Genomic DNA, 27054 nt, shown 5'->3' on the forward strand with positions numbered 1-27054 from the left:
AATTTGTGTGTATGTGTGTATGAGTTTCACTGTGTGTATATATTTTCCACTTGAGTAAAAATCCTTCTAAAATTGGAGCCATTTCAGTGTAGCCACTATGGAAAATGGTATGGAGGTTCCTCAAAAAATTAAAAATAGAACTTACATAAGATCCAGCAATTCAAATTCCAGGAATTTATGAAGGAAATGAAATTGCTATCTCGAAGAGATATCTACACTTCTATGTTCACTTCAGCATTATTTACAAAGGCCAAGACATGGAAACAACCTATGAGCGAACAAATAAAATAAATATGGTGTCTGTGTCTGTATTTCTCCACACACACTATGGAATATTATTCAGCCACAAAAAGGAAGGGAATCTTGTCATATGCAACAGCATGGAGAGATCTTGAGGGCATCATGTTAAGTGAAATAAATTAGACAGAGAAAGACAAACCAAACTCACAGATACAGGGAACAGATTAAGGGGTACTAGAGGAGGAGGTGGGGTGAAGGCAGAGGGGTGGGGGAAATTAGATGAAGTTGCTCAAAAACGACAAACCTCCAATTATTAGAGATGTAAGTCCTAGGGATATAAGGGTATAGCATGGTGACTATAGTTACCAACACTCCATTGCATATTTGAAAGTTGCTAAGAGAATAGATCTTACAAGTTCTTATCACAAGAAAAAATATATATAATTATAATATAGTGAGAGATGTTAGCTAAACTTATTGTGGTAATCATTTTGCAATATACACATGTATCAAATCATTATGTTGTTTACCTAAAAGTAACAACATTTTATATATCAACTATATCTCAATAAGATTAGTTAATAAATTAATTAATTAAATTGAAACCATTTCACTTAAATTAACATTCCTTCGATCCACCCCCAGTAGCACTGTTATGGCTTAGAAAATAGTTTTCAGCATGAGTCAGTCAAAAGAATTACCAATGTAAAGGACTGTGTCCTTTTAGGGTCTAGGGTTTGTGCCTTAATTTAAGAAAAAGCAGAAAGAGTGCTCTAAAATTTTGAAATATTTAACATGTTCGTTTTATACTTACATGAAAAACATTTATATTTTTAAATATTCATATTAAATCTTTCTAGCAATGTTTTTATTTTATTAATTTTTAAATCTAACAAAATAAAGACAAAAATCTGAATTCTAAATTTTTTGGAAGGTTTCTCTGTTGGTCATGCATCATAACTGATGTTCAAGCAGTATATGTTAGATTAGTAATACAAACACTATACAATTAAATATAAATGTTAATGGATAGTCTGTTCCACAAAATTATCTTAACAACGTAGGGTAGAGAGTGATGCTTATTTTTACTGAACTATATTCATACACATTTCTTTTTCAATATCCCTGCACAGTATTCAATACTTGGTTTAAATTCTAAAACTTAATTTCATTCTATATATGTTAAATTTTATAGTCCAAGCTAATAATCAGAAATATGGTATTAAATAAATGAATATTGTACTTGAAACTCTTTTTAGAAAAATTAGCTGAGATGTACAATCATGGACTTGACTTGTCACTGGAATTGATTCTAGGGGAAAAAATGTTTCTAATGAGGGAAGGGGAAAAAGAGTGAGGTATAAAACATACCAGGCTCAAAACTAGAGTATGTGTGCAATCTCTCATTTCTACTGAGGAAACAAAATGCCAAACTGTACATTAGCACCTTTGAACATAAAGAAAACATTTTTTTTTCATGATTGTTGGTTGGTTATGATCATTATACAGAATTGTTTACTGATGGAGATTTAGCAATAATACACCCTTGGTGACCTGTCCTAGATACTACAAGTTACACACAGTGTTTAGAATTAAGTGGGAAATACAATCTAATTACAATACAGGTGTTACATACAATATGATAAAGGAATATGGGAAGGGACATACAATATGATAAAGGAATATAGGAAGGGAGGTGTGAATAAGGTTGACCTTAATGTGATAGGGGTGGCTGGGGCAATACGCAGAAAAGGAGGCTGAAAGTAAAGGATGGCTCTCCTGAGCTCTGAGACAATAAACACTTTTTTCCAGACCAAAGGGATGAGGTGAAGAGAGAGTTCTAGACCATAAAGCCAGGATCACACTGATACTGGCAAATCATTTTTTTTAATTTTACTTATTTATTTATTCATGAGAGACACACACACACACAGAGGCAGAGACACAGGCAGAGGGAGAAGCAGGTTCCATGCAGGAAGCCTGATGTGGGACTCGATCCCAGGACTCCAGAATCATGGCCTGGGCCGAAGGCAGACACTAAACCGCTGAGCCACTCAGGGATCCCCCCCAGCAAATCATTTTAAAGAGTGTAGACTTCAGGGACCTTCAAGAATCTCTGAGTGAGCAATCAAGAAAGATCCTTGCAAATCATTTAAGAGTTTAGACTTGGGACTCCTGCTCAGGTGACTGCCTTCAGCTCAGGTTTTGATCCTGGGATCAAGCCCCAAGCCCATGTGGCTCCCTGCTCAGTGGGGAGGCTGCTTCCCCCTCTTCCTTGGCCCTTTCCACCCACTCATGCTCTTTCTCTCATTCTCTCTCTCTCAAATAAATAAATAAAATCTTTTAAAAAGAAAATAAAGAGTTTAGACTTTAAGGGCATTGAGAATCTCTGAGTGAGCAATCAAGAAGGACAGATCAGATTTTCACTCACAAAAAAGTATTCCAGTTATCTAGGTGAGAAATGACGGTGACACCAATTAGAAGAATAGTGAGGGGGATGGAGATAAATGGAAAAATTCTAAAGCTATTCAGGACACATCATCAGCTAGGCCCAAGGATCAATGGATGCGAACAGATGGAAAGAAAGCACAAAAGAAGTAATCTCGGGTCTCTCGTCTGGTGGCTGGATTGATGGCACTATCCTTTCCAGAGCTAGGAAAAAATAGTGGAAAGGCAGGGATGGAAAGGAAGATGATTTAAGTCTTATATTGGACATTTGAGCTGGAGATACTACCAGGACCTACCAAAGGAGCTGGGTGTATTGGTCCAGTCTAGAGATAAGACAACAGGAGTAAATCTGGACAATAGTTTTCGGTCAATCCAGAGGTAGGTGTGGCCATTCAGAGTAAGTCACAGAGTAAAAAAGAGAAGAATGAACACTCCATTAGGGGATCCCTGAGTGGCTCAGTCCTTTAGCGCCTGCCTTTGGCCCAGGGCGCGATCCTGGAGTCCCGGGATTGAGTCTCGTGTCAGGCTCCTGACTTGGAGCCTGTTTCTCCCTCCTCCTGTGTCTCTGCCTCTCTCTCTCTCTCTCTCTCTCTCTATGTCTATCATAAATAATAAATAAATAAATATTTAAAAAAAAAAATAAACACTCCATTAACTTGAACATTTCAGTGATAAGGCTGAAAGACTCAGCCAGATAAAAAAGAAAATCAATAGCCTGTATCTGGTGGACCTTACTAGTTGCTTACTACATATCATTCTCTGTTCTTTCAACAAAATACCAAATTTTGTTTGGGGAAGAAATGGGTTGGTTAAAAATATCTCTCCTTGCTAAAAACAAACAAAAAATGTATTCTTAATTTGCTTTTCTCTTGTGAGTCCTGCATCATTTGAAAATGTTCGAGCAAAGTGGTACCCTGAAGTGCGACACCACTGTCCCAACACCCCTATCATCTTGGTGGGGACTAAACTTGATCTCAGGGATGACAAAGACACGATTGAGAAACTGAAGGAGAAGAAGCTGACTCCCGTCACCTACCCACAGGGTCTGGCCATGGCTAAGGAGATCGGTGCTGTAAAATACCTGGAGTGCTCTGCTCTCACGCAGCGAGGCCTCAAGACAGTGTTTGATGAAGCTATTCGAGCGGTTCTCTGCCCCCCTCCCGTCAAGAAGAGGAAGAGAAAATGCCTGCTGTTGTAAATGTTGGGTTCCCCTGCCCCATCCCCCTCAGAACCTTTGTACGCTTTGCTCAAAAATGGTGGAGCCTTCGCACTCAATGCCAAGTTTTTGTTACAGATTAGTTTTTCCATAAAACCATTTTGAACCAAAAAAAAAAAAAAAAAAAACTATAGGCTCAAAGTGGAGTCACTTGCCCCCAGGACAACAAATCAAGACTCCCATGCAGTGAGTCAACGTCTCCAGGAATGGAATTCTAAGCCAATAAATCTGAAATTATCTGGTCAGTACCAATGAGATAATCTGTCTCAGGGACCCTCTCCATTCCTCAAAGGAAGATGAGGTAATGTGTGCGATTAAGACCCCCTGTCCTTCCTCCTAATGGAAGGTGACCTTGCCAGAAACAATTCTTCCTTTCCTTTAGCTAATAACTACTGGCCCCACCCTATAAAAACCTTCCATTTGTTGTTACAACCCCTAGAGTTATCTTTATGCTTGCCATTTGGGATGCTGCCTGATTCATTAATCACTTGATAAAATCAATTAGATCTTCCCAGTTACTCCCTTGAATTTTGTTTTTGAACATCACACATCTTTAAACTAAAGGTGGCCACAGGACACCTTTCTAGCCAATGAAATGTAATAGAATTCTACTGGGTGAGATTTCCAGAAATATACTGTTTTCCTGATTTTTTTCAAAAAGGGTGGGTGGGGGGAGCTGCTGATTTTTTACATTCCCCCTTTTAGTACAGCACAGAAAGGTGATATTGAGAGGTAGAGCCATTACCTTATCACTGTGGGACCCAGGAAACTTAACAAAAATCCTCTACCCCTGGACAAGCGGAGCAGGATTAACTCCATTTTGTGCTGCACTCGCCACCTCCTGTATGACCCCCACATGACCTGCTTATTGCCTAAGGCGCTGCCCACCCTAGTCAGGCCGCTGGGCACACCCTTATCGGAAATCGGCTCATAACAATGTAACCCCGCCTTGTGCCCACCCAAACTACGCACCAAGTCTGACCAAAATAATAGGCCAGCTCAAATAGATACTATAGGGTAAAATGTAATTCAATTGGCCACCTGCATTTGGACCCACATGACTGTGCAACTTCCTGTGTATGTTACAATCCCACTGGCCACTGGCCCCTATAAAGCTGCTGTGCCTCTTAGTCTCGGGGTCCAAGTCCCTGCTCCGCTGTGTCGGGTATACTTGGACCCAAGCTCGAGCTTGTAAATAAACCCTCGTGTGTTTGCATCGGTGTCGGCTCCTTGGTGGTTTCTTGGATTCGCAATCTTGGGCACAACAATAACCACAAGGAGGAAAACCATACTAAGGCTGGCAAAGCAGAAAAACAGAAGGAAGCTGGATTCGTGATGGCTTCTTGGAACCACCAACCTTTCACTGTATAGTCTTCCCCCAGAATCAAATTTAAACCTGTCTATTAAATTGCTTGACTTTGGTTACATGCAGTAGGATATAATCTGGATCTAGTCGGGTACCATGAAATTCTGGGAAAGTGAACATTTCGCAAAGGAGGTCAGTTGTGTCAAATGCTCGCAAGAGGTAAATTGTATCCATTATAGAAAGCAACGTTTAGAAAGCTGAGGTCAAAACTATTAACAGTAATATGATATTAGTGAGAGAGAAGGGTAAGGCCACACACAATGCTAAGCACCTCTTTGCAAAGTTTTGGTAAAGCACCATATTTAAATTGCCTATGTTTGTAATATTGAATGGATCCCTGTTATAGCCTTCAACATACTGATGTAGAAGAAAACATTCCTGGAAGAAAAAAATAAAAATAGAATAGTATATTATATTCTTACTCTTATGTTCTTGAAACAAAGGAACTATGTAGATAAATAACTACAAACCTGAATGGGAGACATGCAGACCCTTTTGAAATTGTATGGCCACCCCCACAGGACACCAAATTCTAATTTTTACCCAAAATGCATTCTGAGAAAACAAATTATTCTCTGAAAAAATATTTTGGCATTCCATATAAATGTGGGAATTGTAGTAATTTAGATCCCCTCATGCTTCACAGAATTCATTAATATTTTAAAGCCTCTGAAGTCTTACAGGAAAGAGATATGTATAAAAGTTTGTTTAAAGACTTATTTTACAAATTATTTTTTAACAGCTTACAGAAATACTTTACTGGAACGTATTTTGAGAAAAGCCACAATGAAATATTTAAATGCTAACCATGCCAATGACAATAACTTTATAAACCCTCAAAAATATATTTATCATAAAAGACATACCATGCACTGATATATGAAGGCAATACATCATTTAACAAATATTTATATGGATTTTAAGTACATTTATGTATGAGAGGATGCCTGACTCTGGGAACGAAAAACTCATTCTGAATGTAACCATATATGGCATTAGTTGCTCAGCATTCAGTTACTTGCAATGAAGAGAGACATCCTTTGGAACCACAGAAAAGGAAGGAGTACACCTAGCTAGTAATGTGCCCAGCATAGTAAATAACACATGATATAAGAGTTACCATACATACACAGTGCTTTATCAACCAGACACACTTCTAAGCATTTTGTATATAATCAATTTATTTAATCCTCCTCAAATCTCTCTAAGGTAAGTAGAATTAATACCCTCCTTTTACAGGAGAGGGAACTGAAGTATAAAGAGGTTAGGTTAAAAAATAAAAAAATAAAAATAAAAAAATAAAAAATAAATAAAGAGGTTAGGTTAATCACCAGGGTCACAGAGCTATGCTAAATGAACATTTACTGGATTTGTTGAGAACAAAATTAATGACAGAATTAGTTGTAACTAATTCTATACAAATTATATATGTACAAATATATATGTAAATACAAAAGACATATGTGTATACATATATACAAATTACATACATACAAATTCTATTCATAACTGTAATGAGTGTCCATAATGTACTCAACGGTTAAAAATCATTGTACAGGGTTAAGAGAACCCATCACATCCAAACAACACCAACCCCTCTTGGAATAGATCATAAGAAATGCATGATTGATTATTCACCTAAGGTTGATGATTAAAATTTTGATGGAGGCTAAAAGAAATAACCAACACAGTTCAAAAAAAAAAAAAAAAAAAAAAAGACTTTAGTGGTAATTAATGGAAGGAAGAAAAAAGAAAACAAAAGAAAAGAAAACAAAAGAGAAAAAGCAACGAATTAAGAAAACTATGTTAAGGAATTGACTTTATTACCTCCCCCTGTTACAGACTATGACCACAGAATTCTGAGTTTCTTCAAGTTTTTAGTTTTTGGTGATTTAGGCACAAGATGAGAGGACAGGAGTTAAAGGCAACTGTCAACATGTTCTCAATCCTCTGACCACAGAAATATTTCTCCTCTCCTGTGGAATTTTGGCTCTTTGCTACTTTCTTTCCTGAGGTAGCCCCAAAGGAAAATATGCTATAATCATATTTTCCAAGAATTCCCTTAAGCAAGATTCAACAAGGTTACAACCTGTCCTACGTTTTCATTTTAAAACTGAGGAAGTCACTTGGGTAAGCTATGACAAGTGCTGAGTTATGCGATCAAAATGCTCTCAGTGTCCTTCTACATCAAACACAGACTCCTAATCCATTTTCTGGTGTCTGACAGAGATAAGGATCTGATAAAATGGTAACTTAATGTGACTCAATCTAGATAAAGTACAGTATTATGTGGTAAAGAGATACAGGGTGATGGAGAGGGAGAGATTGAGAAAGAATATAAATCCTAGGGGGAAAGGATGTTCTTTCCCATTTTCTTTTTAACTTCTTGGCTTTTCTTCTAAGTTTTACTCCATCATTTACTTCATAAAATTAAAAGTGTCCCCACTCAGGCATACTAAATAACTTGGTCATAAACTTTTATTTCTCTTGACAAGTATAAAATGTCACAGGTGCTATTAAACCTAAATTTAGACCTTAGGTTAAATATGACTTAAAATGTTACTAAAGCTACAATTTCCATTTCGGAAATACTAAGAGACTGAGATTAGAAAGTGTCTTATACTCAGAAACCTAAATTAAACATCAGATATAATTTATTAAAAATTAGTCTCCACTTAATAACTATCTTCAAACATATGAGCTGCTATATTAAAAAATGGCTTATCTATTATCACTTAGCATATAAAAAGAAAGACTTCCACAGCGTAGGGTTTAAGTAAATTAAAGTAATAACTTTGTGTTAACATATGCTGATGCATGTAAGGGGTACTGATGATAGAGGCTAGATAATCTTTGGCTCCGAACAAATGATCTTTAGATAATTTAAACTAAAAGTCAGAGGAGCAGAGTAAATGACTTCCAAATGACCCTTCCAGCACGGTTCTAATTTATTAATAAATTACAGTTTTTCTATAGTTTTCATTTCAGAAAATGTAAAGTAAAACAGACACACACACACACACACACACACACACAGCATTTCACTTCTGGATTATGTTAGGTAAATAAAGCCTTCCATGAATTTACAAAAAACACCAAAGATATAGTTCATGTATTACTTTTCTTGATAAACAATGTTGTGGATACTGATAAAGTTTTGAGTATCCTGTTCTTTGATTAATATGCCACTATCTGTAAATATTCACACATAGTAAACATTGTTTTCCTTCTCCTTTCAGGCTACTTTATCTCTCTACTCTTCTAAATTCAATCCTTACCATAACTACCCCACCCCCACTGCCCAGCATATATTTTCTCTACCTTTCTTCTGTCTGCATCTCTCCCTTTCCCCTTGTCTGTCTTGCTCTCCCTTATCCCCTCTCCCTCTCTCTCTGTCTCTGAGTTTCTCTGTTTCTCTGGATATGTCTCCCTCTCTGTCCTCCCGTGTTTTTCTTTCTCTGCAATTCCCTCTCTCCATCTCTGCCCCTCCCTTGCTATCTCTACTAGTCTCCTACATATCCTTCACCACTTTCCCCTGCCCTCACTCCTGTTTAGAAACCCAGGGTAATTCAACCCACCAAAAATCATGTTCTTAACTGCTTCTAGGGGATGAGCAGGGGTCTGTGAACTCCAGTTTAGCACAATGTATCCCACTGCTTCTCCAGTTTGAATTAGCATGAGTTAAATTGTAATATTGTTAAATACAGGGTCTGATTCAGCATATCTAACTTGCTTCCAGGTAAAGCCAATGCTATTGGTCCCCAACCACATTTTGAGCAGAAGCCTCCAGCTGCTGCCTGTAGCCAGCTCAATCCTTCCCTCACTACAGTTTGCTTCCCTCACGTGGCTAACCACATTACTATCCATGTGGGTTTCTTCCCTTTCTTATCTATATCTTGCCTACTTATTGCAGTGTCTAGATTTCCACTGGTTTTTACATATTAATTATAACTAAGTGTTTAAAAAATCATTAACCACAGAAAAAAGCCTAAGATTGTAATAAATTTAAAACATTACCATGCTGTAACAACTTCCCTTTGATTTTTCATCAAATTTGTTTCATTAAATATAAGTCTACTGGACTATGATAATAGCTTTAAGTGGAATATAGGTTACTGGTAAAGTAACAAGAGGTACTGGTAAAGTACAAGAATACAAATAATTCTGTTATAGAATACTTATTTTGGGGGCACCTGGCTCAGTGGTTGAGCATCTGCCTTTGGCCCAGGTCATGATCCCAGGGTCTTGGGATGGAGTCCCTATCAGGTTCCCCAGAGGAAACCTGCTTCTCCCTCTGCCTGTGTCTCTCATGAATAAATAAAATCTGCAAAAAAAAAGGGGGGGGGGATACTTATTTTGTGTATTTTTTCCCTATCCAGGAAGAAACAGAGAAAGTAAAGATACTTAGGTATTATTCTGAATTTGTAGACTTTCTCCAGGGAACTTCAGAAAACCCCTTTGGGTACTGCTCAATTTCCTGAGTAATGTTATCCCCAGAAGAGCTTCTTAAATATTCCAGAACCTTGAAAGAAAAAAGAGCTCCCAGGGAAACAGCACCTGATGACTGCATTCTAAGCACTCTGCTTTCAAACGAGTGTTGGAGACATGTGAACTGTTTGACTTTACAAAGAGATTGGGTGGGGAATGAGCAAAAAGAGTAGATTAGACTGTTCCTTGAAGTAGCATTATGACACTTTATCATGTTTATCACACATGGAATAAAGCGCTTCTGAGTTACACATTCTATCACTTCACTTGCAATGTGCCAGGAATGGTACTAGACCCTTGGATAATGGCATGGTTCCAGAGGAGATGACTCTTGAGATGACTGTAAAGTAATGACCAATGGAACAAGAAAGCAAGCATATTGCAGGCTGAGAAACAAGAGGAAAATACAATTTCTTGGGATTGTAATAGGCTGCAGCACTCTGAACTCTATTAGTCACCCAAAGATTACACCACCTAATTCAAAGGCTCAATCCCTTCTGCATGGTCATAGACTTGACCTTAACTTTGCCATCACCAATAATTGTATCTCTGGCAAAATTTCAACCTCTACTGTCTAACGCTTCAGAATTAAGCCAAGTCTTCAATATTCAAATCTATTCCTTGCTTTGCTCTTCACCTACATGACTACCAAGTGCTTCACTAGCATCATCTTCTGTCTGGAATACTGCAGGAGTTTCCTAACCGGTTTCCCCCAGGCATTCTGCAACTCATTCTCTATGCATATAGAGAGTATGAAGTATTACATGAATGACATTTTTTAAGTATAAATCACGTCATGTCACCTCCACCATTGTCCCAAAACCTTCTGCGGTTCTCATTGCACTGAACATATAATCCAACATTACTAACCTGGTAACAGAATCCTGCATGATCTAGACCCCACCTATCTCCATAGCTGTCTTCCTTTCTCATATGCCATACCAACCATTTCATTTTCCCAAATATGCCCAAGTCTTTCATTTTCTCATGGCCTCTTAGATGTACTGTTCTTCTGCCTGAAATGCTTTTTCTTTTACTCTGTGTCTTGGTCACATCTTGTATTTCAGTTATCACTTGGCCCCAATCCTTCCTGGCACTTGTCACCATTTTTAACCATAAAGCTATGGTAGTTGCTTATTTTCTGTCCTCATTCCTTCTACCCATTGTATTGTAATTTCCATGAAGGCAGAAACCACTTCTTTTTTGTTCACCACTGAATAGCTACAACTAAGTAGAATATCTAGAAAGAGTTACTTTGGAGGGGAAAAAAAACACAATGTTTTTTGGATAAACTATATTTTGGTATTCTTTACATATTTATTTAATTTCCAGCTTTAAAAACAACATTTTAAGTGCCCATTTTGAGTAACAAAGAAACAGAACATTAATACCCACCAAAACATTCAATAGTATTTTATTCTAACCTGACAAAATAAATTGATAATTTATGACAGCTTAAGCTAATTTATAATATATTAATTAAAATTAGGGATGCCTGGGATGCCTGGGTGGCTCAGCAATTGAGTGTCTGCCTTTGGCTCAGGGCGTGATCCTGGGGTCCAGGAATCGACGCCTGCATCAGGCTCCCTTGCAAGGAACCTCTTCTTCTTCTGCCTATGTGTCTGCCACTCTCTCTGTGTCTCTCATGAATGAATAAATTTTAAAATCTTTAAAAAATAAATAAATAAAAAACAAAATTAGGGATGCCTGAGTGACTCAGTCATTTGAGTATCTAACTCTTGATCTTAGCTTGAGTCTTGATCTCAGGGTGGTGAGGTCAAGCCCTGCATTGGGCTCCACACAAGCATGGAGCCTACTTAAAAAATAATGAAAATAAAAATAAAAATTCTTAAAATTAATTCTACTAAGAAGGTTTAGGTATGTTTTATTAAATTTGTCACTCATTTTAAAATATATACAAATGATTCTGAAGTTGTTCTGTGTACGTGGGAAAGACTTCTAGCATGTAAGTCATAAGTAAATTAGGAAGATTAAAAGGAGGAGTGATGATAAGATTTGAGAAGTAACCAGATCTATCTTGTTATTTGAATATTTTTTACAGAAAGTACTGTTGAAAGGAGGAGACACTGCCAAGAATTTCCCATAAATAACTAAATACTGAATTGATTTTCTGGAAGCATCAAGGAGCTTTATATCTAAGTATCAACTAGCATTGAAATAATCATCTTAGTATTTTTCAGCACAAATGACCACCATCTACTTTTTGAGAAAATAAAAGGAGTGGCTCATGAGACTGGTAATAGTATATGTAACCTTTAACCCCAGAATTACTGGATTGAATCTTGTCCAGGATAGTGTATCTTAGTAATATTCGGCAGAAGGAAGTTGTTTTGTATCATCCAATCTAAAGAACTAAACTTTTCCAATTAGTCTTTATGACACAGATGTGTTCCAAGATACCCAATGCCTTTTTTGGCCACCTAATACTGAATAAGGTTCAGTGAATAGTTTTCCTCAGAGCACATATAGGGACTTTAGGGTATCTAAAATGATATCTACTCATCTTTCAACAGTAGTTAACTCTGAATAATGAGATTACAAGAACATGTATGTATTATCACAAATGAAACACAATTTGCTGAAGTTACACAGAAGTGATCTCTGTAAGCTTATTATTCACATTCCTTAACCTGTGATTGGGAGTAAAGAAAAGAAATGCATAATGTGCCTCTACTCTTAAGGCCTTTCTACAAATCTACTAAAGATTAATATATAACAGGTATGTGAGATAAAGAAGAAAACACGGGATCCCTGGGTGGCGCAGCGGTTCGGCGCCTGCCTTTGGCCCAGGGCGCGATCCTGGAGACTCAGGATCGAATCCCACATCCGGCTCCCGGTGCATGGAGCCTGCTTCTCCCTCTGCCTATGTCTCTGCCTCTCTCTCTCTCTCTGTGACTATCATAAATAAATAATAAAAAAAAGTTTTAAAAAAAAAAAAAAGAAGAAAACACAAAAAGTTTACTGAAGTCTACTGAACATGTGCCTTCAGCTGTGTTTAACTAGCAGTGGTTTTAAGATAAAATATAACCTGTTGGTTATCTATGAATAAATAGTATATTCTCTAACACAGCCAACTCCCCTAATAGCACACTCAAATAGTCAGCAAGCTTTGCCCTCTTCTAACAAGATGCCCACTGAGATTCAAATTTTCCCTTTTACCCATCGTCACTGTCATCTCTCACATGGATTATGAAATATAGGTTTCTGCCTTCCTATTCATATTAAATACTCTTTGTAAAGATAAAACCAAAAGGGAGAGAAGGGAGAAAATATTTTTATGTTCTTTTAAAAGAGAATGACCACTATCTTCTCTCTTAATGTAGTAACTAAAGGATGCTGCTTTCACTTTTCTCAACAAATAAAGAAATCCCCCAATCCTATATTCATATTGAAGGTATAATGTGTCTATACTTGATTTACAACACCATTTAAGCCCCACATCTCGATGCAACAAGATGACCTGCTACTTACATCATGGAGATTACATAACTTTACCCCCTGATTTTCTGATTTTTATTTCTCAGTTACCTAATATGATAAAATAACTATAAATCCAAAAACAAGAATCTAAAAATAATCATCAAAGGCAGCTATGGACTAAATGTTTGTGTCTCTCCACCAACCCACAAATTTGTTTGTTTAAGTCTTAATCCCCAATGAGATGATGGTATTTGGAGATGGGGACTTGGGATGGTAATTTGGGTTTGATGAATTCATGGGGGTAAAGCCCGTATGATAGGACTGTGTCTTTACACAGGGAAAAAACCCCAGAGCTCTCTCTCTACCATGGGGGGAAACCAAGAAAGAACTCTCCCCAGAATCTAATCATGTTGGCACCCTGATCTCCAACTTCCCAGCCTCCAGAACTGTGAGACATTAATGTTTGTTGTTTAAGTCACTCAGTACAAGGTATTCTTGTTATAGTTGCACAAGCAGATTAAGACAGGCAACAATAAAAGAGTATTATTCAACTGATAGTAAAAACTCAAGTATTTAGTAACCATAATCATGTCATAGAACTTAGCAATGCTGCCTCTTTACTTAAGTAAGTACACAAATTTAATTAGAAAAAATATGAATGCTATATCAACTGTAAAAGTTGTAACACTGAATTCTTTCACTTGTCCTTGAAATAAAAAAGATTTGAATCAGCATTATGGCATGTCCTACATTAGCACTAAGGATTTTAAGGTAAGAGCAAAAGTCTCATACCATTGATTTCAATTCAAGGTGGAATTTAATATATTCAACACATTTTTTACTTAATCGGGAATTAATTTAAGAAAAATAAATTATTGAAGCATCATACTTATGTTTTAGTATATTAACATGCTTATCTTTAAATTTAAAATGAAGTGAGTTCATTTTCCAAGTCATAAGAATCAGATCCCCTTCCTAAAAAAATAATTTTGGTGTTTGATGGAAAGATATAAGAGGAAAAAAGTAATGAAAATAACAGCACCAAAATTAAATTCATGATTTATAGTTCATGATTTATAATTATGCACCAGTTACTGTGCTACACACCTTATATACATAACTTAATTTAATCATGAATCCATTTTGGAACAAAGAATCAGTTCACTTTAGGATATAACTGTATCAGGAAGTGGAAAGATTTTAAGTCAGTAAACTAAATGACTCTTTAACATTCTTCCCTTGAATACCAAAAACAAAAATGAGATATAAGAAAGGTTTTAGAATGTGGTGATAGCACTTGAAAATGATAAGTTAAAAAAATAAAACAAATTAAATAGAAAAACAGTATTTTTAAGTATGCAATATAAAGCAAATTCAACTTCTAAGATAAAAAGTCTATCAGGGAACAATGTACGTGTGTGTGTGTGTGTGTGTGTGTGTGTGCATATAAACTATAAATAATTCTAGTGCCTGACCATAACAGAGGTCAGATTGATTATGTGTGTGCACACAATCAATCAATATTTTAAAATATAATAGCATATTCTACTTCCACCTGCTCATCTGACCATTCCATCTCAAAGAGTAATCCTTCCATCTTCCAAGGTCCAGATTTTAGGAATACAATCTATTGTACCTAGGTAAACACATGGTTACTTAGTATCCATAGTCAGTTTGCTTTGTCATTTTACCCAAAGGAGGAAACTTGGATCAATTAAATTCTAAATCACTCTGATAAGTATTATTTAATAATAATAACAACAAAAGATCATAATATATTGAAAGGGGTGGGAAAATTTTACTTCAAAATATAAACATTTACCCCCAAAGTAATTACTATTAAAATGTACCCCAGTAAATAAAACCATGGAAGACCTAATCTTTGATTAATTGGACAATTCTTTTTTTTTTTTTTTCCCCAGGAAAGATAGTTCCCTGGTTTTGCTGCTAAGACAGCTAGCAGATGTCTGCCTAGTCTGAAGGGAATTTCTTTCCCTCAAGAGAAAACAGCTTAAATAGGAAACAAATAGCCATATGCTAACTGTGCACTGCTTAGCAGATGACGTAGATGGCCATGTTCTACAATGGAAAGCATGAGGGTCAAGGTTCAGATTAATTTTCGTCAAAATTCAATGCAATTACCCAAGATCAAATTACTTATTAAATATAAGTTGTGTCTAAGAACTGTGCTATCAATTTGTTCCAGGCACAAAATAGAGTTCTAAATTTAGTAAGTGATAATGTTGGGTACAGGAGAATGGAGAATGGACCCATTAAATATTTTCCTAGATGTTTAGTAGACTCTTGAATAGAGCTAATACAAGACAAACAAGACAATACCACTTGCAAGACGGTTTTAGAAAGTTTAGTTTGCAACTGAATTAGATAGAGTGAAGTTTTCATAAATCTTAGAAACAGTGAGAAATTAAATTTCCAATTTAATGTCCCCATCAAGATATATCATTCTAGGTTTGCAAAGAAAAATAAGAATTAAAAAAAAAAACTAAAGAAATAACATCTGTGATTAAAAGTTCTTTTCCTTTACAAAGATAAATGTCTAAAACTTCCAGGAAACTTTCATAAAGGGATCATCATATATTTCTTAGCATTCCAATTTTTGGACTTTATAATTGTGTGAGATAACTTTTTAACTGCATCGAAACTGAGTTTTCAAGAACAAGGAATACAGCTTTTACTACGTGGTAAGGATCGGCACCAAAAGGCCGACCAGTGCTTTTCACTGGGTCTAAACCTGGTTATAATTGGGACTGAAATAAAAATAAAAATAAACAATTCTAAAAATTACCAATAAATGCAATCCTTTTGGTGTACTTTCTAAACTTGAATAAATGTTAAAAACACAAAAGACATGATTATTATCACTTCTGTACAGAAACAAAGATTTTCAATGACATTCAATATCTTTTTTTTTTAGTGTTTGAGAGATTGACAATTGTTAGGAACTGAGAAATGCAGTTGTTGTTACAGCTGTAAAACTTGGTTTAAATGCAAACAAAACACAGATAAATGTTTTTAAAAACATTACCAACAACTGTGCTGTGAAATCTGTGTTGCCTCTAGACACTTTTTTTTTTTTTTCCTCTAGACACTTTTGTTAATGCTATTACTTTTGGCTACACTGTCACTGAGAAATTAGATGCAATCTTTGTCTTCCTGTGTCTTTGGTAAGAATAAGAATAGTTCTTATTGAACTTACCGTACCTAAACTAAGAAAATGTGAAAAAAAAAAAAAAGGTAGAATATTCTCCAAGAAAAAATAAAACCAAACTATAATAGTACTTCACAGATTTAACCTATAGCATAGCATAGCATACTAACCTACCATAGCAAGTATGGCCCATGTTTCCCTGGACTTCCACCCCTGCCCCCTACCTCCCAAATACCCACACAACTTGGTTGTTCATAACTTACAAAAGGCAACTTTCCATTTTAGGACACAAACATATTTTAAAATGGTAACTTAACAGTCACTATTGCCTAAAATAAGTAACTGAAATGTATGTGAACTATATCACTACATATCTATATGTAGTGTACTGAAACTTGAATTTAGTAAATAATTTTTTAAACACACAAAACCCATTTTAGCTGCAGAGCACTTATTTTTTTCCCCCACATAATTTATGGTACAAAATAATACAGTTTACCCAAATAAAAACATGCTGTTAATTATCACAATTAAACAGGTATAAAAATTGCAATACAAACAATACTCAAACTTTTTTCAGGGTTTAAAATAATTATTATCACTAATAAAAATTTTTATTATCAAACTATCCTTGTTAAATATCAAAATATATTTGCTAAATATATGATACCTATACAGTCTGCCTTTCTACATATTTGAATTGTTAATGAATATGATCTTAAAGTATTGTTTAAAGCACTTTAACTAGATTCTATAAATTATAATATTCTCTTTAATCTGGAACTTGAAACATTTTGGAGACATACTGAGAAATATCACACTAAAATTTGTGACTTATCCATTTAGGGACTATGTATTTGAATATTTTACTGGTACAAGTAATATAATGATTTTATGTCTGGTTTCAATTCCTTGAAGGTATATTTGTTGACTAAGACTGGAAAAGCATTTCCCATAATGAACTCACAAGGTAATGGAATGTCTTGCTTAGAAAAGAATTTAAAAAAAAAAATAAAAAAAAAAAATAAAAAATAAAAAAAAAAAATAAAAAAAAAAAATAAAAAAAAAAAAAATTAAAAAAAAATAAAAAAAAAATAAAAAAAAAAAAAAAAAAAAAAAATAAAAAAAAAAAAAAAAAAAAAAAAAAAGAAAAGAATTTAACTGGAAATTAATAATATCTTTTAAAATAGCCACACAAGTGCCAGATTAGAAAAACACAGCTCTCTAAATCCCCAGTGCATTAAGGGTATCTTGATCATCTAAAGTAAAACTAAAGGAGTTTTGAGGCAAGATCTAGAGGGTAAGCATTTAGATATTCTATTCAAGTCTGTAACCTTTTCTATAAACTCTGGCAATGATCAGAATGCAAGTAGAGTAAGAAATACCGCAGAAACACAGTATGATCTTAAGATATATATTTCTATCAGTACACACTTCATTCATAAGAAATAATTTCAGAGAATAAATAATTAATCTGCTTTTCCTTCTAATCTTCAGTTTCTTATCTCCCAACAATAAGAGTTGGCCTAGGTCATCTACACCACCTTTCTTGATTCTTTATATCTGTTTTCAAATGTTAACTTAATTTTACCTCCACAGGGAATAAGTATTCTTAAATATAAACACGTCAAAAGGTAGAAAGGTATTAATATCATAACCTGAAAGAAGACTGTATCAAAATATATACATCCTCTTATGAAAACAGTTAAACTTTTTGCCTGCACATTTAAATTTGTGCAAAAAAAAGAAACAAGAAAAAGAAAAGTAGCCTACTCCGTGATTATAGCTTTTATACATCTCAGTTACATAGTTCTAAGATTTTCACTGAGAATCAAGGCAATACAAGAAAGTACAATACAATAAGCTTACAAATCAATTAAATTTGATTAGAAATATAAATTGAGTTTCAAGTAAATGATTTAAAAATGTGAGTCGCTACTTCTGACACAGTTTTAAATGGTTGCTCTCATTTTTTCTAATTAATTTTATGTTCATGTTAGACATCTTTGGCATTCTGTTTACTACATGGTTCTATAAGTGTAATCAACTTATCTAAATTCTTGAGAAACTTATCCCACATTAATAATCTTATTAAGTTGGGAAATCTGTCTTTAAATTCCTTTCCTGTCTATATTGCATAACTATCTGTGGATCTATATATTCAAGTTCTAGTTGAATGTCAGAGATGATGTTAGAGTTTATGAAGCTGAATATATAGTTAAAATTTTGAACATAAATTATATCAAAATATCAATCATCTTAGAAAGCATTATATATACATAACTACATAGTTATGTATGCAGTTTCACCTATAATTTTATGTAAAACAAATTAGAGATCTAAATTTCACTTGTCTTTCCAATCCCTATGCAATTCTCAATTGTACATTTAATACACAGAATGATTCTTCCAAACAAATGAAACTTTCTGGCTACCTCTTGAATGTTTATTGAAAATAAGAGAATCCCAATTTGTATTTAAATACATTACACACCAGACTCTAGCTATAACAATTTAATCATTAGTTGATAGAACCTTCTTGAGGTAATTGCAAATTAACTGCATTTGGTGTTTCTGTAAATAAACTAAACCATCAGCTACTTGAGGATTACGTACACAGGTTTTCCTCCAAGAGCACACTACAATAGCCAAGATAATAAAGTATGAGGCATAGACATACATTTCTCTACCCATAGCTGTACCAAAAGTGTAATGTATGTCTAAAAATTAGAATCCATTTAAAACCGTATCTTACACTACCAGTTGAAAGTATTTCTCCAAATGAAGACAAATGAAAAATACCTCATGCTATTCTTTTTTACAGAAATATGCTTGTATTCAATATATTTAAAAGTAACAAAAAAGGATAAATCAATTTTTTAGAAAAGATCAATTTCAGTGAAAATGCTTAAAAGAAAGCAGCTCCAAATCCAAATGGTAAAATGGTTCAACAACTATGTGCAAATCCCAAATTAGCTTGAACAACTAGCTACAATGAGAAATATTAAAGAAAAAAAATCAAATAGGTGGAGAATTGTATTCATCATACAGAAAGCTAGAAATTTTCCTCAAGTAAAGCCTAGGATACCTGTTTGACTTTTGATTACCATCCTCCAGGCAAATGATCCCACTGTACTATTCCTGCTGCAAAAGCCAAAAGCCCATTTTACTTACTAGCCACCTCCAGCGATGCATTATGGCTCACAGCCTCTCCGAGGTAATTCCTTGCTACACAGACATAGACCCCTTCATCAGGCCTACTTTTTCGTCCATGTACTATACGTAAGAAAAATAAAGATCCACTTGGCAGCAACATTCGGTGTGAGCGAGGGTCATCTTTGTCTGTCTCCACTCTCTCCCCACCTTTGTACCATTCAATGGTGGGCGTGGGGCGGCCTTCAGCTTTACAGTTCAGAGTTGCAGGTTCTCCTTTTGACACAATTAGGTCTGAAGGGTGTTCAACAATGCGAGGTGGAAAATCTTCCTGACGGAGACGGGAGCCTGCAGAAGAATTGATGAAATAGCTTTGTATTATCACACGGAAACAATTAAAAGTCTTATTTCAGAAGCCAAGGCTTCAGCACTGCTATGTAAACAGGGCATAATACTGACTACCCTCTTAACTCTATCTACTAATTAATCCTTCTGGTGTCCACCTCAACACACCTTCCAATTCTTGAATCCTTTTGACCCTCCACTTAGAATTCACTCCCACTTAAACTTGGCCTACACATCCCATCTGTTCTTCAAATCCCTTGTCCACAAAGCCTTTCAGAACCCATTACCCCATCTATATTTACCACATACATGCCTGTTTTTGCAGAGGAATGTGTGAGAGAAGTGTAGAGCATTACAAGTAATAGCATGGCTTCTTAGAATCTCCTTTGTAACTAACATCTATCAACACTTAAAAAAAAAAAAACACCTATTCTAATGAACATCATATTCAAATATACGGTAAAACTGCTCTTTATATAGATTTTTATATCTTCCTAAATAGTAAAAGTGCAATGTGTGTATACACTTTCCGAGAGTTTAAATTAATAAATTAATTTCATTAGTTACCAACAGTTACATGTTAATATTTAACATACTTCACAGATGAAATGTTATATAATTGAGTTTAAATAATTAAATATATTATAAAAGGAAAAAGGATATTGGGTAAGGGAGTATATTCTGTATTGCATCATATTTGAAGTCATTTAAATATGTGTCATTTAATATTTCCTGTGTCCGTACCTTATTTTCTCCAATGAGATTATAACTTCTAAAATGGGGATCAAGATGCATATTTTTTAATATTCCTACCATATTTTTTAATATTCCTAACCTATTGCTGCCATAGATAAATTTAATACATAAATTTCTTCAAGATTTCTCAAATGCAACAGCCCAAGGCTTAATTTAATTGAGCCCCAAACCTTGTTCTTATCTGGTCATCCAATCTCAATGAATAATGCAAAGTAGAAACCAAGCTTCCTTGACACCTCCCTTTCTTTCCTCTCCTCCTCCCCGATATTTCTAAAATCAATCTACTCATCTCCATCTCTACAGCTAGTTACCAGGTCAAACTACTATCAATTCCTACCCGGATTTAGGAAAGCTCTTAAACTACTTCACTTCAGGGAATGCCTGGGTGGCTCAGCGGTTGAGCGCCTGCCTTTGGCTGAGGGCGTGATCCTGGAGTCGCAGGATGGAGTCCCACATTGGGCTCCCTGCATGCAATCTGCTTCGCTCTCTGCCTCTCTCTCCGTGTTTCTCATGAATAAATAAATTAAACTGCTTCACTTCAGCGTAGCCACATGAAGGCTTTGAAATGCAAATACAATCTGGGTTCTCCCCTACTTCAGTGGCTCTTAAAATAAACTCATTGCTCTTAAGATAAGGTCCTTAACAAGATCTACAAGTGTTCATTCCCCTATCTAGCTCTTCAGATTCTTCCTGTTCCACTTCTTTCTCTGCTTTCTTCACCTCACCTTGTGTTAGTTCACAAATACAATGCACTTCCTCTGCCACAGGCCTACACCTGCCATGGGGTCTGTGCTCAAAATGGTCTTACTCTAGTTAATATCCACTTTCCTTTCAAATCTCAGCCCTCTCAGATCTTTCAAAAAAAGTCAAATGCTCCTTTTATAAGCCTAGATAGCACTATATAGCTACATCTGGTAAGAATGATCAGAATTACAATTTAATGTTTTTTGTTTGATGCTTTGAATATGGTCTTTCCTATTCCTCTGTAAGGTCTATGGGTCTGGTTTTGCTCATGGTTGCTTCTCTTATTCCTGGCAGAGTGCTGAGCATACTATAGGTACACAATAAATGTGTGTTGAATAAATGAAAACTTGAATGAGGTCCTGATCATTCCTTCCTGATGGGGAAGACCTATTTCGGTAGAATGATCTGAACTTACTAATCATGTATTCTATAAAGAGACATTAAAAGACTTTATTTTATAAATTATACCCAGTATGCAATCTATTCAACCTTTCCTTGACTGTATGCTCTGCATGGACTGATTTATATCTCTAATTTAGAACTACTGCAATTAACATTTCTTCTCTTGACATAAGAGAAAATGGAGGAAAGAATCTAGGGATATTTAGTTATAAAATCAACAGGACCTGATCAGTGGCAAAGTGGGGTAAGATAGAAATGAAAAGTGCACAAGATGGAGGAGAAGCATAAGCTAGAGGATTCCGAGTTTATGAACTGAGCAGTGGGTGAATGGCAATCCCAAAGAAGGTGGAGAATGAAAAAGTGAAATATGGTGAGAGGAAGGACAGAGGAGATGATTTATTCAGTCTGCAACATGGAGGGGTACTTCCTGAATATCCAACTGGAGATGACATGTTGCCAACTAAATATCCAGGTGTAACCTCAGAAAAAAAATCTCAGCTGGAGATTTAGATGAGAATCAAGCCAGAGACTGAAACTATGGGAAAGAATAGAACTGTATAGGGAGAGTATATGGAGGAAGTAACAGCCAATTACAGAACCTGGAGATCACCCAGGCTCCACCAAAGTACAGTGTAGCTCAAGACTCTATCCCTAACCTACAGTCCCATATAGCTGGATCACAGCTAAGCATGACTTGAGGAATGGAAAACTTAGGCCTAAGTTTTCACCAGAATGTTTGTACAGCAGTATTCAGTAAAAGAGTTTCAGAAATAAAAATGTTGTCTCTATTACTAAAGGCTAAATCATCAGAAATGCTCCACAGAATACTCTTTCCTCAGATTGCTCATATGTATTGCTCAAAAAAAGAGTTACAGGGGATCCCTGGGTGGCGCAGCGGTTTGGCGCCTGCCTTTAGCCCAGGGCGCGATCCTGGAGACCCGGGATCGAATCCCACATCAGGCTCCCGGTGCATGGAGCCTGCTTCTCCCTCTGCCTGTGTCTCTCCCTCTCTCTCTCTCTCTGTGACTATCATAAATAAATAAAAAAATTAAAAAAAAAAAAAAAAAGAGTTACAGTTCTCAGGGTGTTTGGCCTTGCTAACACACACTATGATGCACCAAAAGAAAAGTATTCTATGCAGCATTTCTCAAACTTTTTTGGCTACTAAGCTCTTGTTTTCTTTTTTCAGGATATCACACTGAACTTTGCTTCTGAGGAACACACTTCCAGAGAAAATATACTCTGTTAGCATATAATAATCTGAAGTAAATTAATAGGCTTACCAAAAAAAGTTATTTGAATATAGAACCCATATCTTTGAAAATCATAACAAAAATGTAGAAATCTCACATTCCTCAACATGTCTAACTTTCAGAAAAGAAACTTTCCAATTCCCAAGTGATATTCATAATGAGTAACTGGTTAACCTCCACAATAAAAATTATAAATGGTAATCATCATCTCCAGAAAAACTATAATATTCTTTACTATCAAGTCTAAGCTGGAAGGAAAGGAACGAAAGAGAAAACTAACATTAATTATCCATCATATCCTCCATCACAACAACAGCTTTAGGAAGTGGGCGTTGTTATATCCGGTGTCCATATGGGGAAAGCGAGACTCTCAGCTGTCATTCAGCTGGAAGGTGGCAGCGCTGGGATTCAACCCTAGTCAAATTCAAAACCCTTGCTCTTCCCAAGTAATCCATAAATGCTGCTAGAATTAGTTAAAATTCACAGTGAAACATACTTTGCCTGTTCTTGTTTTCAACAATGGAGGTGTTCATTTTGATTGCTTATTTTTAAAATGTGGATGATAAAAACAAGAAGCAGGCAAACCTGGTGGCAAATGTTGTTCTTTCCCTGTGCATACAGAGAATACCTAACTCTAAATTGCATGATTTCATATTCCTTTTATTCAGTAAAGAATCTGATAATAAACAAATGGAGATACAAAGCTTTTCTTACATGGTATCATCTTCTCTAAATATGAGCTTGAATTTTCGATTCTCTAAATATGAGCTTGAATTTTTGATTAAATAGCCTTATAACGCCAGTTCTTAATTCCTACATAACTGTTCACACAATTAAAATTCAGTATCGGGGCACCTGGGTGGCTCAGTGGTTGAGCATCTGCCTTGGGCTCGGGTCATGATCCCAGGGTCCCAGGATCCAGTCTCCCTCTGCCTGTGTCTCTGCCTCTCTCTGCGTGTCTCTCATGAATAAATAAATTTAAAAAAAATTCAGTATCACTGGGGCACCTGGCTGGCTCAGTCAGTGAAACATGAGACTCAATCTCAGGGTTATGAGTTCCAGCCCCATGTTAGGTGTAGAGATGACTTAACATAAAAAAAAATCTTTAAAAACATTCAATATCACTGGTTCCCCAATTTTTTCTACCAATATATTTTGAGGGAAAAGTCTTTCATCTTGTATCTATAATTGCTGACTCACTTTCTCAAAGGGAAACTTCAAGAGAGGTACACCAAGATCAAATAAGGAACTCTCATCTTCCTCCCTAAAGCAGGTAGTGCTCACCTCTACTGGGTCACAAAACTTCTCTCTCTATTTAATATTCTTGATTCATTCACAAAAAACCTTCTCTCTTCCATCATGAATTCTGAGTTCCTGTAAGCCATCTGACAATCACCATTCTAGTTATGCTCATGTGTTATTTATTTGTATGTTATATGGTATGAGGTTTCTATCACACTTGGTAAAACCAACTTCCTGGTTTCAACCAAACTCTGAAGAGGAAACAGATAAGTGACAAAGAGAAGCGTCAAAGAAGAAAGAGAAGGGTAAGGAACAAGGATGATGATGTCAGCTGCCCTCAGCAAGAATCCTGGTGGAACCTTGGGAAGAGAACAGTCGACTTTAGGCAGGACCAACATCGGAAAAAAAAGGGCAGGACAGAATTCCTTCAACAACTGCCCAGTTGGAAGATAAAATATAAACATGAGTGACTGAAATATCTAAATATTTACACAACCGCAGCTGGAAAAAGATATACACGTAAGTGCTAAGTATTTCAAGGAAATATATCAAAGTCACATGAGATTTATGATGAGGAAACCAAACTCCTAGTTGGCCGTAAACTGTTCCCCCCTTTAAAACATCACTTTTACAGGCACGCAAGCAAGTAACCATTTAAGAGACAGATCTTGGTAATATTCTACTGAGCTATGCAAAACACACAAATAGATAATTTTATTCTTTTTTTATACATATGATTTTATTTTTTAAAATAATACTAGCATTTTTTAAAAAACTAGCATGGCAGTAACATTTGTCTCACGGTTTTGTTTGTTTACGTTCTCAAGTCTGTTTCTTCTTAGTAGATTGAGTGAAAAAGTATTTATTTTATTAACAAAGTCTTATTTTGATTTGAATTTCTCTTTCATATTCTTTGGCAGGTTAAAATTAGAAAACATTAAATGATTAAAATATCCATTTGTCTCATATATTGTATGAAAACATCTTGTAGCGCAGAAATGCTTGTAAAATTACTAACAGCACAAGAGTAACAAGTTCAGAGAGTACTTGACAGATGCACAATGAATATCAATAGACAACTGGTGACATCTGTCCTAGGTGGGGGGGGGGGGGATTTATATCTGCCTTGACAACAAATGTATATTTGTAAAAAGAACACCTATATTCTTAAAAGAGCCTTGCCTCTTATCCTTTTTATTTAAGCTCCATTTACATTTTACGGAGCATACAGCCTCCAATTATTAACATAAATCCTATCATGGGCACCAATCCTGTAATTCTCCTGTCAGAAATTCATCCTACAAGGAGATATCTGTTAAAAATAAGAAGACATCATCCATTAATTACTGTGTACAGAGTAGACTTAAATATCCACTAATGAGTCATACACATTTCCCAAATACATATTTTTGGAATAAGTATAAAGCACACTGTACCATGGAAAAAACTTAGAGTTTCACCTGAAATAATGTAGAGTATAGGAATACAAGGGAAACAGAACACATTAAAACAACTCCATGATTAATGAATCATGACATTTCTTTAGGTATTTGTTTCATCTTAATTTCCTATGATTATAATTTTCCCTAAAGATGGGGGGGGGGTTTAGCCAAAATGTAGAATAATCCCTCAAATTACCTGAAGGTCATTAATGGTAACTGTTATCATCTAAAATGATTACCAAAATTGTCCAAATGGAATTCTAGAAGTGAATCCCTGGTGTTTCTGTAATATTCTTATAGAATCTAATATCATATGGCTGTGTCCCAAAAGATATGAGAAAGACAGACAGTAGAATAAGTTAAATTTTAAAAACAATATTGCTTGCTCCCCACCCCCATTTTTAATAATATGGAGTCTAAGTAGAACAGACTTTTCCATCATGGGACCCAAATATTGCAGAAGCTACAGAAAGGCATAAGCTGCAGAAACTGCCTCAACAGATTCAAATCAGGGAGGATTTCACTATGAGCTGTAACTAGAGGGATTGTAGGGCTGAAGTTGATTAGCTGAGTTCATGCTTCCTATTGCCCTTGAAGCAAAATTTCCAATCAGTATACAAAGAGAAGAATTCTACCTTCTGTAAAATGTCAAACAAAAATATTTGCATATCTTAAGGTCCAAATTTTCTCACTCTCCTATTTATTGGTTTACCTCTACATTGAACATATATTGTGTTAAGAATTATGCTAAGCATTGGCAACACAAAGAAGTATGAAATAAAATCCTTGACCTTAACTACCTGGAGTTCACCAAGAAGAAATTGTATAGGTGAGGGGAAAAAAAATGGGATAAAAATTTCCCATTTCTGGGGAAAGTTTTTTCAATCTAGAGAATGGATTTAGTGTGTCTGCATTCAAATTCAAGCTCTGTGACTTGTTAGCTGTGTAAACTCAGATAAATTCCTTAACTCTTTAAGTGTTAGTTTCTTCATCTATAAAATGAGTATAAAAATACTATCTATATTTTATAGGTTAGCATAATCCCTGGTGAGTAAGATATCACACTGACCCTTGATTGGAACCACTGATAACAGTATTTGGAAGTTGGCATAAGGACTATTGTTTAATTTTACAATTTTACTTTCCACCCTCTCCTGGAATTATATTGGGATCCCTATCAACTAGAAATCAGTAACTTTTTTTTTTCTAAATTTGTAAGAAAAGTTATAAACTAAGTAAGGATCTAATTTTAGTTGAGAATTCAACTCAAAATTATTTTCCATTTACACAGTTCTTGGCAGGATCTGGCACAAATCCAGCAAAACATCTATCAAAAGAGAAGAAAAACA

At 35.4% G+C, this 27054-nt stretch overlaps 2 protein-coding genes across 3 annotated transcripts in view; one reads left to right on the forward strand and one right to left on the reverse strand.

Annotated features, from left to right (window-relative positions):
- ROBO1 (roundabout guidance receptor 1) overlaps positions 1-27054 on the reverse strand; it is a 1146492-nt gene that overhangs the window by 317663 nt on the left and 801775 nt on the right. For both annotated transcript variants that reach the window (XM_041735102.1, XM_041735103.1), the window contains one exon: positions 19543-19869. In XM_041735102.1, coding sequence (XP_041591036.1) covers positions 19543-19869 — 327 coding nt within the window. The remainder of the gene's footprint in view (positions 1-19542; positions 19870-27054) is intronic.
- On the forward strand, positions 3530-4030 carry LOC121479474 (ras-related C3 botulinum toxin substrate 1-like; the record flags this gene model as incomplete). Its single annotated transcript, XM_041735104.1, has 1 exon — positions 3530-4030. A coding segment is annotated over one exon (357 nt), but the record flags the coding sequence as incomplete, so codon positions are not given.

This window comes from Vulpes lagopus, chromosome 20 (genome assembly GCF_018345385.1).
Source record: "Vulpes lagopus strain Blue_001 chromosome 20, ASM1834538v1, whole genome shotgun sequence".
NCBI lineage: Eukaryota > Metazoa > Chordata > Mammalia > Carnivora > Canidae > Vulpes > Vulpes lagopus.